Consider the following 14,867-nt stretch of genomic DNA (forward strand, 5'->3'; position numbering starts at 1 on the left):
GAAATTTCAATCTGCATTTATTGTAGGGACGTTCTCTTTTATAATCTCTTTGACTTTTTAAATTCCTCTTGTTTTATTCTCCAACTCAGGGATGTCACTTACCCTCATGTTGAAGCCCTGTCTTCTGCTGGACAAACCTTTCATTTTCTAACTGTTCTCATTCTTTGGTCTTTCTCCTCTACATTATGCATAACCTTCTCAAACCCGCCCTTCCCTTTCCTAGGTCCCGTTCTAGGGAACTCATCAGTCCTGTATGGTATTAAGTCTGTCTTCTTTCCTAGCTCTGCACTCTCTCTCCTCCCCTTTTATAGTCTTCTCATCTCATCTTCAATCTGCTTTCATAGATGCCATGTTCTCTTTACCATCTTCGATAAAATACAGCATTTGTTTTTCTGTTTATTTAATGCAACATCTTCTAAAATAGATTCCTTATGTCTTTTATCTGCTTTGTTTCTTTTTGTTTTCTATTGTTACCATTTTTTCACTTATTTATTTTTACGGCAGCAGCCCTACTTGGATTTCTGTGCCTAGCTATAACGTGGACAGAGCCTTCCGTGGCATCTTGGCCCACGGATGACCTTCCTGCGCTGAGTGTGGGGAAGGTGATGGATATGGATCAGGGATGGTCATAACCACTGATCTTGTCCATGAACATAATTATGTTAAAACTCAAATTTAGACATCACTGCACATTATCGAGATTACGCAGCCCTTTGGAAACCACCTTTGAGTTTGGGACTGTGGGTCAACAGGCACGAACAGGCTCCCTGGAAAGTGCCCTGCCAACAACACCTGTTCACACTCAAGCCAGCAGACAACCTGGCAACCTCCACCCCTCAAACCAGCTGGAGGCAGCTCAGGGGCAGGCACTGGCTCTGAAAGGATATTGTTTACGCAGCTGGGGTAATAAATTCTCCCAGAACACCAAGACACACTTAACATAGCATAAGTGTCGACATCTGTCATCTCCCCAGAAGAGTTTTTGAACATTGCACCACAGCAGGAGACTGGGAAAGGGCCTTGTTGGTTGTAAAGGGGCTCTCTTCTGTCAAGGATAGTGATGGCTTATGCCACTGAGGGAAAATGGTTCTTCAGATTAAACTCAATTCTATCTGGTAAAAAAGGTAGGATTTGTCTTTGAAGCATTGCTATTATAGAGTTTAGAATTTAATTTAATCATCAAAAAATAACTCCAATGGGGTAACCCATCACTGCTACAATAAACATATTGACAAAAAATAATAACCACCACCACTATCAATACCATCATTATCCTACAAACTCAAGCAAAAACAAAACTTTTTCTAATGCAATTGTTTTGACCAGGGGGCTAAGCTTATTATACCATAGTACTAGTGACTTGTAGTTTATAACTTACATTGTACCTTAAAGCATTTGAGGCTTTCGTGTGATATTCAGAAATGCAATTAGATTATCAAGAGTCTACACTATTTTTCCTCTCTTTTGGCAATGACAGAAATCACTAACAAAGCTACGCTGCATGTGTCTACAGTCTGTTCTTACGCTTTGGAATGTTCTCTCAGACAAAAACACATAAAGTTGATAACGTATCACTCCCCAAGGCCCCTGGAAGAAGAGCAAGCACAAGTCTGAATAATATTGATTTGATACTAACTAGTCACATTAAAATTGACAAGTCACATCACTGTGCTTTTATTTTATCCACCACGGATCACAAATGTGAGCCCTTCCAGGCAGATATATTCCTTAGCTACTTGGATCCAGCATCTATAGGACTGAATCATACTTTATAATGACTTTAGGTAATAGGACCTTCCCATTGATAGTACCAAAAGATGTTGTTATTTAATATTTTAATATGTCTACTATATACAATTATAGTAGTTACTGCAACAGTCAGAAAACTTTAATTTGAAATTATTTTAACAAACTCAAACTCATGGCCTTGAATACCATTGGAATTCTACTTTTAAACGAGATAGTAAGGGGTGAACCCACTCTAGGGCAGCGCAACAAAGATCAGAGAACAAAGAAGAGCCGCCGGACCAGGGTCAGAAACATGACAGTCATTTAGTCAAACGCACCCCGAGATATTTTGGTAAAACAGTAGTCATTATTGTACTTGCTGGGATCGCAATAGGAATATACTGATTCAGGAAAAAGGTGCCAAGACAAATGTTTTCAAATTGGGGTTACTGGGTTTCCACTCAGCCTACCTTTGCAGACAGATGGCCTCCCACGTGCCTGGCACTATACTGGAGGCCGGTGATGTAAAGATAAACACATCCGGTTTCCCAAGAAGCTTAAAAGGCGAATGCCCCCAGCGCAGATTCAGAGCATGTTCGCCACAAGCAGAAGTGACTCCGCAAAACGTGAATGATAAAGACCAGGCGGGAGCGAGCTGAGCAGGGAGCCAAGCTGCCATCGAATGGCCGAGCCCCCAGCCGTCAGCGACCGGGGCAAAGTGGGCCGGGCCCACCCTCACTCACCCTCGTAAAATATGAAGAAGCTGCTTGATGCCTCCCCAAATGCGAATTTCCACACTGGTCTCGGGGTCCTCACAAACCTGCACCAGGATCCAGACGACACTCCAGAGCAGCTTCAGGTGGTCGGAGTGGAGCAGACTGAGGAGGACGGGGATCCCCTCATAGAGCTTCACCTGCTCTTTCACCTGGGGCTCGGCACAGAGGAGCCGCAGCACCTCCGCAGTCAGTCTGCGAGGGAATGGGGAGAGCGAGGGTAAGGACCGCAGCATGAGTGGGTTGCCGACTTTACATTCACTGGGACTACAGCTATCACCACTGCATGAACGGTGACTCTAATGTTTTCTAAGGGACCGGTCAAGGTGCATTTTCTGTGAAGGGCTGGACCACAGCCGCATGTTTTCGGTTTTGCTGGCACATGGCTCTGTCACAACCATCCAATCATGCCACGGCGTGCAGCAGCAGCCGTAGACGACACATAGAGACAAATGCACATGGCTGCGTCTCAGTAAATCTCTACTTTAAAACAACAGGCAGGGAGCCAAATTTAGTCATCAGGTCACAGTTTACTGACTGCTCTTCTAAGGTATTTTCTCATTGTGTCCTTACGGGTCTCAATAAAACCTCCTAACCAGCAAATAGGTGTCAAGTACACTGAATGGGACCTGCAAGGTCCCACTGAATGGGACCTGAATGGGACCTCAAGGCAAGAGAAATATAGAGGCTTTATCCTAGTCTTCAGAAACTGACTGTGTGGTTGCAAAAACAAGACACTAACACAAAATGGCAAAAACTGCAATGCAGGGGAGTAACGCAAAAACACTGATGGCATGAGACATAAGGCTCAGCTGAGCTCTGAAACACGGTGATGAACATTGCCTAGAACTACTTTAACCTCCAGTCTCACCCTCTAAAGACTCTCCCTGGATGGCGGCACCCACTCCCATGGCCTTGAACACTCCCTGGCTCTATGAGTCTGGACCAGGCATCATCTCAACTCCGTAAGTGCCAGCCACGCAGCTGTCCACAGGTGCGCACCCCACTGCATCTAAACTCAAAGGCCTCATCCTCTTGCCCGGAGCATCGCTCCCTCTAGTATTCCTGAGCTTGGTTCATGACTCCACAGTCCTTTCCATTTCCAAGCCAGAGGAGGGGGAATCATGCGAGACACTCCTTCTCTTTCCCAACCTGCCACTGCCAATCGAGAGACTTCAGTGGCCCCTCTTCCTGGGCAACTGCTGGGGTCAGTCCCCACGCAGCTCCTAACCCACTGCTCCGCCCTCCGTTCTTGTGGTACTTGATCACGGCGCTCTGTCGTCTCCCTCCGCAGTGTTCTCATTCCCATACTGCTTCAGAATTCCTTGCCCCCGAGCCAATTTTCCACGGCGCCTCTCCCTCCCAAACATTATGCCGTGACATTCGGAACATATGTTCTTGGGTAAACAGTATTCGTCACCTTCTCAAACTTTCTACACAACACACGTCTTCCTGTCATAAGTGGATCTCATTGTGTAGCTCTATTTCCCACCCCACAGTCCCCTACACTGCTGTCGAAGTGATCTTCCCCCAAAGTAAGTCTGATCAGGCTTAAAATCTTCCTGGGAGTCCCCCCCTAATATTCATGATAAAAACTACACTCCTTATTTACCACAAAGAGCCCATCAAGACCTGACTAACAGTTTCCTGTTGACTCATCCACCAAATATGGAATTCAACAGAGTTACTGTGTAGATCAAATGAGTAAACACACAAAAGTGCTCACAGCAAGGCCTGACCAAAATTAGCTGTATTTTTAGCGTGTCATTACCTGTCTAGTCTAGGTTTCCCTCCCGCGCTCTTTGCTCCAGCTGAGCCCGACCCTGCAAGATCCTCTAGCACGTACTATTTCATGCGGGAGTGTATTCTGTTTTCACTCGCTCTCTCCCTTGCTGGATAACTCCTCCTTCCTTCAAGAACCCCGGCACTCCAGAGCATCCCGCACACCCACTGGTCGCACCATTCGCAACGCTCTGCTGGAACCATTGACTCGTGAGTCTGGCCCCTCTCCTACACTGGACACGCGTATCCTACTCACTTTGGTTTGCCAACACCCGTGCTGAGGCTGTTTGGTGGACGAATGGGTGCAGATAGCCAAGTCTAGCAGTACAGTTTGCAAAAGAATGTGAAAATGGCTTTAAAGAGAATCCAAGGGGACTTAGAATGAATTCAACATCTCAGTTTCACTACTTAACTTCCTGTTATCTATTTTGCCTCTTTAGAAAAGTATTTACTCATCTAATATCAAATGATATTGGCTGCAACTATGAAAACAAACTAACAACTATCTGTAGGCAGTAATTCTTTAGAATAATATGTAGTTCAATAAAAATGATTTTATTTTTACTCTAGGTTTTGAGTTAAACAAACAGAAGGTCTATACAAACAGAAACAAGTCAATACCTATATTAATTTATTTTACTGGCCTTAAGCCAGTAAATTGATTTTAGCAATTAATCATTTATTCAACACATAATCTGAAGTTACTAAAAAGAGCCACCTCAGAGCTTCTTTCCTTAAAGAGACAAAATTAAATAAATGCAATAAACAAAAATATTAAAGATGTGATTATAATATCTATACAATTTGATTCTATGCTCAGGTCTAGAAGTAATACAGGACCAAAGAAAGATAAATTGATACACCACCTTGCTCTACTTTCTTTACATAAGCTTAAATAGAAAATAAATGCCGAGCTGACTCATGATATTCAGCTAACAATGTAAATAACGTCACACAATAAAAAATAATCACTTTCATCAAATATAAGACATTCTCTCTTTCCCTGTGAGCAATCCTACCTTTTGGAAAGCAAGTCATATTCATGTAAAATCATCAGCAAACTTTCTACAACGTTGAGTTCACTTATCTTCTCCCTACATTCTGGGCTACAAATTGAAAACTATTAGTAACTACTAAAAACATAGCTTACCATATTCACTTATTTAATATCCTAGCTCTCAAAGTATCTGAAGAGGAGAAACAAAATGCAATATAGCTCCATGGGCGGGGCAGCATCAAATTCCCACACTTGAGAAACATTATCTGTCACCAACTTGATTGACAGCAAGATGATAACACAACTTCCTATCTGCAAAGGGAATCGTGCTGTTTGCAGAGCTAAAATATGTAAATGAGCTATGTGTCCTTTGACAGATGAATGGATAGAGCAAGTGTAATATACACAATTAAATAATATTCAGCCATTAAAAAAAGAACCTGAAGGGCATTAGGGTACGTGAAACAAGCCAGACAGGGAAAGGCCAACACTATCACTTCCATGTGGAATCTAAAAACAACAAAACTGATTACACGGAAACAGAGAATAGAATAGTGGGTGGTTGCCAGGGTCTGGGAAGAGGAGGAAATGTGAAGATGTAGGTTAAAGTCTAAACTTGCAGTTGTAAGAATGAACACTGAGGACGTAATGTACAGCACAGTGACTACAGTTAGTAATACGGTGTCCTATACTTGAAAGCTGCGGAGAGCAGATCTGTGTTCTTGTCCCTCTCTCTCTCTCTCTCACACACACACAAACACACACACACACACACACACACACACAGAGTTAACTGTGTGAGGTGATGGATGTATTCATTATCCTGTTCTTGGCAATCATTCCACAATGTATATCAAGTCATCACATTGGACACTTTACATACATACAATTACATTTGTCAATTATTATTTCCTATAAAGTTGGAGAAAAATTCAAACACATAAAAGCAAGGATCTACTTATTGTCATAAAATATATTTAAAGCTCTTTTATTTAAAGTAGTAATGACATGTATCCGAGAACAGGTTATCTAGATTCTAAGGGTAAAAATGTTTGAAAATGTCTTATATGTTAAAGTAAAATACACAGGTACACAAAAAAAGAATGAAAAAAGAAGGCTGGGAAGAGATTCAATTATGAAAGAAATATTGTGGTACTTCTGAAAGTAGAACTAAATGAGGGTTGGCTGAAAGATTAGGTAAATGTTTCTAGTCAGAAAAAAAAAGAAAATTTTAAACTGCGATTTGCTTTTTCAACAACTTAAATTTTAAAATGATACTTTTCAATCAAGGATCCTCTTCAGTATATTAATGGCATGCCATGCTTATTTTTCTAAGGAGGTAACGAAGTAGGGAAACGGATCACTTTTACTCCCCTGCCCCTGAAACTGCTACGGCAGCAGAGCTGGAAAGTGAATCAAAAACCACTTACCTCTCAGCTAGACTGGCCAGAGCCAGAAGGGCGCCCAACAGAACGTTAGTATCTCGGGCCCCGAGTAAATTTACTAGTATCTGAAAAAACGAAGTCAAAGAGTTTAATTACATAAGTACCACAGGCGTCTTGAAACGATATACTGTTTCTTTGTGAAGATCATAGAAGTTTGGCCTCAAAAGGAGTTCCGTTAAACATTTGCAGAATCCAGCTCTTTACAAAGGACAGGTGTTGCTCCCCTCTGTCCTTTGGAGCTCTTGACCCTAGAGCCCTGTAACCACTCCCTGCCCAGGACAGAAGGGGAAAGGGCCGAGCCACACGGCCGGCCTCGTTCTCACACTTCCCTCTACTCCCCTGTGCCCAGGAGGTCCCCTCTGCCTCTTCCGACCCCTCGCCAAGCACAGCTGGGGAGACTCATGGCATAAACACTGGTCATAATAACTAAGTACATATAACACCAGTCCCTAGGAACATATTCTGAGTCAGGCATTGTGTCAGGCACTTTCCAAATTATGAAACAATTTTTCACCAAAACGCTGAAAACTCCCTTTTCCCCAAAACTAAGCAAGACATGGCATCACCACCAAGCACTCCATTTGGCTCTTGGACCTCTAATTAATGTTGAAAGAGCATCAGTCAGTGCTTCCAGACTTTATCCCAACCAACATGACATGGCCAGGGGTCTTCTAGATCTTATCAGCTGACTTCTCTGAATTCCCATTAATCTAAGTTCATTTCTCTTCACCCTACATTTTTAGAACTCGGGGTCCCCCCAAAGTGCACACCCAAAAGTGTTCTAGGCCAGACCTGCAACAACCGCTGGGTGATTTTTTGGTTTCCATCATGAAGATTTTTCACCGTCACGATTTCATGTATTTTTTTATGGAGCTGTCATTATCTTTGTTTCTCTGACCCTTTCCTCTTTTTGGCCTCTCCCCTTTTCTCTCCTCTCTCTGTCTTCTAACTTAATGTTTTCCAGACCTCAGCCACTGATATACTTATCACAATTTTTGCCACATCCACTTAACACCTCAATGTTATTCAAAAGTTTTTTTTTTAAATTTCTAAGAAATAACATCATAAATATAGAGCTATTTAAATAAAAATGTCCAGCTGTATATCACCTAGAATCATCCCCTATATGAAGAGCGGTGCCTTAGGCAGCCTTGCCCTAATATGCATTGGAAGGTGGCTCCCTGGGATATGAGAAATCCACAGATTATTGAGACTTGGCTCTAGGCAGCTACCATCTAAACAGTTTTGCTATAAATATAAATTTAGCCTGTTTTGGTTAAATCTGCATTAACCATCTTGAAATGTACATTTGACCTATATGCTCATAATATTACATCACCCGGTTATAAGGTTGCACCATGTGAAATTGGCTCACAGACCATGGCAATTTCATATGGCCCAAACTGACATAACCCTGAAACTCATTCTGTGAAACTAAAAAAACCCTCTTCTGTATAATTGGAATATCCCAAACTTTATGAGATAGGTATTATTATTATTAACCCAACTTTGTAGATGGAAAGTAAATAACTTCTGACATTTTCCTAGAAGTTTAATGACACAAAAAATATTTTTACCAAATTCTGCTGCTCGGGAAATCTCTCTTATATAAAATAAGCTTGCACTCAAAATTTTAAACATGATCCCTGGTTGGCGTGGCTCAGTTGGTTGGAGCATCATCCCGTACACCAAAAGTTTGCAGGTTTGCTCCCTGGTGAGGGCACATACCTAGGTTCCGAATTCAGTCCCTGGTTAGGGCACATGCAAGAGGTAACCTCTTGATGTACCTCTCTCACACCGATGTTTCTCTCCCTCGTTCTCTCTCCCTCCCATCCCCTCTCTAAACATGTCCTCAGGTGAGGAATAAAAAAGAAAAAACTTAAACATTACACTTTTTAAAGATAAGAGCTGTGATCTAAAAGTCTTCCTTCTGGTGCTGTATGGAATGTATTTATATGAGTACATCCCTTGTATTGATGTATTTGTAAACACACCTAGGGTTGGTTTATGTATAGCCAGGTTTCTCCAAGCAACATATAAGTTATGCAATAAACTTAGTTGGTATTAAGTGACACGGGGAAAAAATAGTTTCAGAAAACTCTATAATTGCTCCTTTGACTGACAAAGAATAGAAAATGGTTAGTGGAGATTTACAACCAGAGGCAAGCTTAGCAGTTGTGCGAATTGTAATTCCATGGGACTTGACCACACCAGCCCCGAACCCCGCCCAGCCCGTGAACCTTTGCCAGGAGGAGTTCAGTGTTAACTCCTCCCAGAACCACTCACCTTGTGGGCTCCGCTTGCAGTGACCCATTCTCTTTGGTCTTTGACAGCAGCAAGTTTTTGAAAAATATCTATAAAGGAAGGAAGTAACTCAAAGAGTGACTTGGACCTTCAAGAGGGCAGTACTCCTAGAACCTCAGGTCTGAAGTGTTGACGAGCGAATGGAGAAAGGGCAAGTGGGAAAAGGGATAACCCAGAAGGAACCACGGAACGAGGAGGAACAGGATGACTTGCTTTTTATTCAAGAATTACCTCTCAAGCTCAGCTAGTGTGTATTGTATAATACTATTATAATAATGGAATAAGGGAGATAGCAAAAAAAGGAAATCTTTTCTTCCACATAAAGTTAAATGGGTATCTTAACATCATTACAAGTCCAAGGTGAAAGCTGTTTTTCAAAGATTCTGCCCATAGAGATTTCAGCTTTACAAAGAGGAGAGGGAAAGCCAGCGAATGGGACGGACCCAGCAAGGCTCCTCAGCTGAGGGAGACAGTTTTTCCCCAAGGACCTTCCTGCTGCCTAGCACTCGCCACCTGCGCTTTTCTCCCTGTAACCGAGACGCAGCGTGCTGTCCCATAAATGCACGAGGGGACCGGTCTGTGCACCAAGAAAGGGGGCCAGGGGCCCCCACCGCAGGATGCCTCTGGCTCTTCAGACCTAAGAGGATGGGAGGGGGAGCTGGGAAGACCCTCCAAGGAGAGGAGGTTGAGTGACCAGAGAACAGGTCACCCACCCAGACCAATATGTTCACATTATTGTCATCATATTAGTGTTTTGTGTCCTTTGTTTTGTTTTAATGTTATGGATGCTCCAAATTGTTTGAGGTAATTATCATCATTAACTCAACTTTCCAGAGGAAAACTGAATAGCCTCTGACCATTTTAATAGTTATTAAAGGAGCCAAAAAACAGGCTTACCAAAATCTGCTGTTAGGGAAGTCTCTCCTGAATTAAATAAAGAAAGCCTGTGCTCAATGAAAATCTTCCTAAACTTGATATTGGGCTTTTCAAGGTAATAGCTGTGACCTAAGTCTTCCTTCCAGATATATTTTGGCACTATTATAACACTTGGCACACAGTATCAACACATAACTGGACATAGATACACTCATAAATATTCAAAGTATCCCTTTTGCTGCTGAAAACACCATACTGCTTATTCTTGCAAGTTCACAGAGTTGGCTGTAACCACCAAACTGCTTACATGTCATGTTGACCAGCTTGTCCACACTGTGCTGCTCTTCACCATAGCCGAGGTACTCATTGGCCACAATCTCCATGTACTGCAGGAGGGAGCAAACCAATACGCAAGTCAAAGACAACACACGGAAAAGCACACAAGCAGGTGACAAGATTGTGCACTTCTAAAATGACCTGTAGGTGGCGCAACAGATTCACCTAATAATAGTGCTCTGGACCCGGTTCACTCAAGTGCGAAAAGGTGGTTGAGTTTCTGATTCTTTTGCTTTCTCTTTCATGCCCTGAGGTTGAGGGAGGGACCATGTAAAGACTGTATAAACTCTTAAAAGTCCCCAAATAGTTTATAAATAAATAAGTTTGTGGTGTAATTTAGTCTGCATGTATAAGAAAGATGCAAAATATATAATACATAGAATTTTATTTATTCATTGTAACTTTTTAGTAAAATTTTTATAACAGATATACTTCATTGAGTTTAAATTTTATAATATCCTAAGTTATAGCTAACCAGCATACAAGCAGATAGTACAAATAAGAATAAGATGGGCATGGGATTGTCTAATAGTTCCTAACTATGGATGACTGATAAGAAATAGGTTCAGAAAAACACATTAATTTCTGATATTACAATGGAAGTTAAAGTGAATAACAATATCATTCACAATATAACTTTATGAAGACTATTTCATTAATTGAGGAAAATCTCCAGCCAATTTTTTAAAATCTTAAAAACAAAAGCTAGATACATTATATCAATTTCCCAAGAATGAAAATATAATAAAATAGCCCTGGCTGGTGTAGCTCAGTGGATTGAGCATGGGCCTTTGAACCACACAATCGCAGTTCGATTCCCAGTCAGGGCACATGCCTGGGTTGCAGGCCAGTTCCCAGCGGGGGACTCACGAGAGGCAACCATACATTGATATTTCTCTCCTGCTCTCCTTCCCTTCCCCTCTAAAGATAAATAAATAAAATCTTTTTTTAAAAAAAGCTCTCATTTACAATTTATATATGTATATATATATATATATATATATATATATATATATGAAAAGAAAAGACTTAACATTCAATTGCTCTTAACCTCAGTCTTCCTTTAATAATTTGGAATGAGTTCTCAGGGCCACAGGCTTCTAAGGAAAGCAATTTTTTCAATTCGTGCTACAGGCTTGAGGAGATCAGGCTATCAGCAACTCAAAGCCATGCCATGTTTCACCAGATTCATAAACCCAGACTTTTTATTAGCCCGGCATACGCATTCTCCTGCTTACTTTCCCTCGGGAGTTACCAAAGTAGAACAATAAGTGAAGTTAAAAGCATTCCTCACATTGTCATTTACTTGTTAAAATCTTAGTGAGCACAGTAATTCTTTTCACGTGTGAGAAAGCTGTGAACAGCGTAACAAGCAGTGTTTTCCCCCCTCACTTGGTAAGTGCAAGGCTGAGGACCCAGGCCTGCCAGCCAAGGCCTCTTTCTTTTCACCAATAACTAAAGATTTGTGACCTTTTACAGCAGCTTCTCCTTTCCACAGGCTGGGTAAAGTGAGCCCAATTAGCCAAACAAAATGTCACGGGTCCCACCCTGCTCTTTGACTATCTTGCTTCACACCCACACCTCACACCCTACTCCTCCCCATTAGTAGGCAGCCTAAGATTTAACAACAACAAAAAAGGCAGCCATCTTCTGTCACATGCCTACGTCACCCTTGCCCAGAGCCACGGCACAAAATGGAAAGGCAAGACCATCGACCACAAAAGGAGTCTTACCTGAGCTAGGTTTTCAATCCCACCCAAGGTATGGAGTACTTCCTAATAAATAAAAACAACAGAACATACATAGAAAGTGAGGGTGGAGGAAAAGTTGCATACACTTTTATTAAATCATGAGATTTAGATTATTTTAGGAAGACCCAAATTCTAACATAAACATGGAAAACTTCAATGCTTATCATTCACACTTCATTTAAGATGAGCTGTTAATAAAAATGAAAGGTGGGTTGAGATTTGGAAACTGTAATTACGTGCAGAACTTCAGCCAAACTCTATGTCTTTCCACTTCCTCCCATGTCATCAAAAAATGCTAGAACTGGAGACTGTTAGATATCATTTCCTTCAACTCGTTCGTGTTGTGGATTAGGAAAACCAAGACCCAGTAAGGTAAATCATTCCGCCTAAGTGACAAGTAGAGACGAGAATCCAGAGTCACCAAATTCCCAGAACCCTCCTCTAGGCCTCCGCCTGGTGTGGCCCTCGGACCAGCAGCACCAGTCCCGCCTGGGAGCCGACCAGAAACGCGGAATGTCCAACTCACCCCGGACCTGCCGGATCACACTCCGAAACTCAGCAAGATCCCCGGGAAATTCACGCGCTCAGTAAGGCCTGAGAAGCAGTGCGGTAACAGACCAGATTGCAGGGCTTCCCCTTAAACTGACTGGGCCAATGGTCTTCTTAAACCTGTGCTCTTCTAAACCAGTGTAAAGATAATTTCTACAAAACGTCTCCTGAGACAGGTCTTTAAGTCCAATTCCCAATAAGAAGGCATTTTTTTACACTTCTGAAGCTGCTCTAAAAGTGCTAATTGGGAAAGAGGAGGAATGGGAGGCTGGAGTCATGAAAAGGACTTGCCTGAAACCCTATGAATAGTAAATGCTCTCAGGTTATTCACACTGACATCTGTTCTCAGGCCAACGTATTTCTGGTGGCCCTAACCTGTCTAATTAAAGCTGTATTGACATCTCCCTTCTCACCTGACCTGCTGACAAGGAAGTTATCTGAAATATAAATGTCAGCCGCCATGGCAATTCTGGGAAATGCAGGGGGATGAGTACGTGGGTCTGGGAGAAAACAGCGCAGTCCCACAGGGAGGCCGGCCGAGTGAGCAGGCGGAGAAGTGCTCTGGGCCTCCCGGGTCAAGGCTTCCTTATTCTGTGTGAAGTGAATTTGGAAACACTAAACACACCCAGGTTTAAATTAAGAATGAAGGCACATTTATAACTCAATGAAAAATAGTTCTGTGACCAGCTACTAACTCGAATTCTCACCCTTGCTACTCAATCTAGAAAAGCTATAATTAAAGAATATGAGTATTGTATACATTATTCCTACTTATGGCAGGATATTTCGTACATCTAAAAATAACATTTTAAAACTATATTTATTCTACAAATGTTTTTTTCATTCCTGTTATGTAAAATTCTTGTGTTAGGCTCTTGGTGATTATGCAGATATGCAGATGATTCGGGTGTATTAGGAAGCATAAGGTGTTGATAGATCTACAAATTATGGGAATCTAAGACAGAATCTGGTCGGTATTCAAAGAAAGTTGTACACGAAGTGCTACGATGCCCCAGGGAAGGGACACATCACACCCTGCTGAAAGGACCGAGGGAAAAGTCATAAGGGTGATGGCCTCAGGTGGGCTGAGAAGGATGGGTAGGTAGACTTGCTGAGAAAAAGAGAGGGGAGGATAAAGGATGTTCCAAGCAAAGAGAACAGTAAGCTCAGAGGTGCACAGAAGTTGTGCAGAAAGAGTGTCAAGTTGTCCTCTAACTCTGCAGAGCACTTCCATGAGTCCATGGAGGGCCTCCCTGGGAACAGTGGTGGAGAAGCAGGATGCAATCCCACTGCGCCAGGGCTTGGACATGTGCCTGCATTTGGACCATGTCATGCAGACCACGAACCCCAGTGAAAATGTGTGAACAAGAGACTGGCCGGAGTCAGCTGTAAGGACTCCCCTCTAGTCTTAGAATAAATGGGGATGCAAAGTGTCGCCTGGAAGCCCACTTGGTTGGCAGCGGCCGTAGGAAGACAGATGGAGCCATGGCGATAGGTCTTTCAGTGGTAGGATCAACTGAACAGGAAGACGCCTTGGAAGCCAGGGACTAAAGTAGAAGACATCACCATATTTGAGCCTGGGTGACTGGGGACAGGGACATGATTAGCAAACACAGGAAAGAGAGAAGAATAGACTAGGTCAGAGGAGAAGGCTTGACATGGACATACAGAGTTTCTGATGGCATATGCCATCAGAAGTGGAAAATAAAAGTACAAGTGGCCGTGAAAACTGAGATGAGGGCAAAAGATTGAAATCTGCCATAAAGGAGATTTAAATCTGAAGCTTGGATGAGAAGACACCAAGGGAAAGGATAATGTTGAAATGATTGGTCATGATCATGGTTGTTTTTAAATGTTTACCTTGACAAGAAATGCATCTATCCAATCACATTAACAATACAGGACTAAGTCTGTTTCTCCCACTATGTTATGAAAATGATCATTCTATTCTGCACAGTGGGTGGTATTAGAAATTCAACCAAAAAAAAAAAAGCTTCATGATCAAATTCACAGTAGCTTGGGAAATGCTAGGGGCTAAGTTAAACAGAGCTTAACAAGGTACTTCATCATAGGACTCCTCGGAGCTTGCAATTCCGCCACACACGCTCCATCTCCAAGGGAAGAACCACAGAGTAGCTTTTCCTTAACATCATTCATCGAAGCACAATTCTTTTCACAGAACACTTTTTAACTACTGTGAAAGGCAGCTTGAGAAGTGCTGTTATGAAATATAAGAAGGGCCANAAAAAAAAAAAAGCTTCATGATCAAATTCACAGTAGCTTGGGAAATGCTAGGGGCTAAGTTAAACAGAGTTTAACAAGGTAC

The 14,867-nt window shown here is 42.1% G+C and overlaps 1 protein-coding gene across 5 annotated transcripts in view; it reads right to left on the minus strand.

Moving 5' to 3' along the window:
* The window catches only part of NEK10 (NIMA related kinase 10), a 186,657-nt gene that overhangs the window by 129,841 nt on the left and 41,949 nt on the right, over positions 1-14,867 (minus strand). For all 5 annotated transcript variants that reach the window (XM_037070713.1, XM_037070716.1, XM_037070711.1 and 2 more), the window contains exons 7-12: positions 11,975-12,016; positions 10,213-10,291; positions 9,012-9,079; positions 6,711-6,790; positions 5,303-5,389; positions 2,472-2,696 (exon numbers count right to left, since the gene is read on the minus strand). In XM_037070713.1, coding sequence (XP_036926608.1) covers positions 2,472-2,696; positions 5,303-5,389; positions 6,711-6,790; positions 9,012-9,079; positions 10,213-10,291; positions 11,975-12,016 — 581 coding nt within the window. The remainder of the gene's footprint in view (positions 1-2,471; positions 2,697-5,302; positions 5,390-6,710; positions 6,791-9,011; positions 9,080-10,212; positions 10,292-11,974; positions 12,017-14,867) is intronic.

This window comes from Sturnira hondurensis, unplaced genomic scaffold, assembly GCF_014824575.4.
Source record: "Sturnira hondurensis isolate 20B ecotype Veracruz unplaced genomic scaffold, ASM1482457v3 Scaffold0019006, whole genome shotgun sequence".
In the NCBI taxonomy this organism is placed as follows: Eukaryota; Metazoa; Chordata; class Mammalia; order Chiroptera; family Phyllostomidae; genus Sturnira; species Sturnira hondurensis.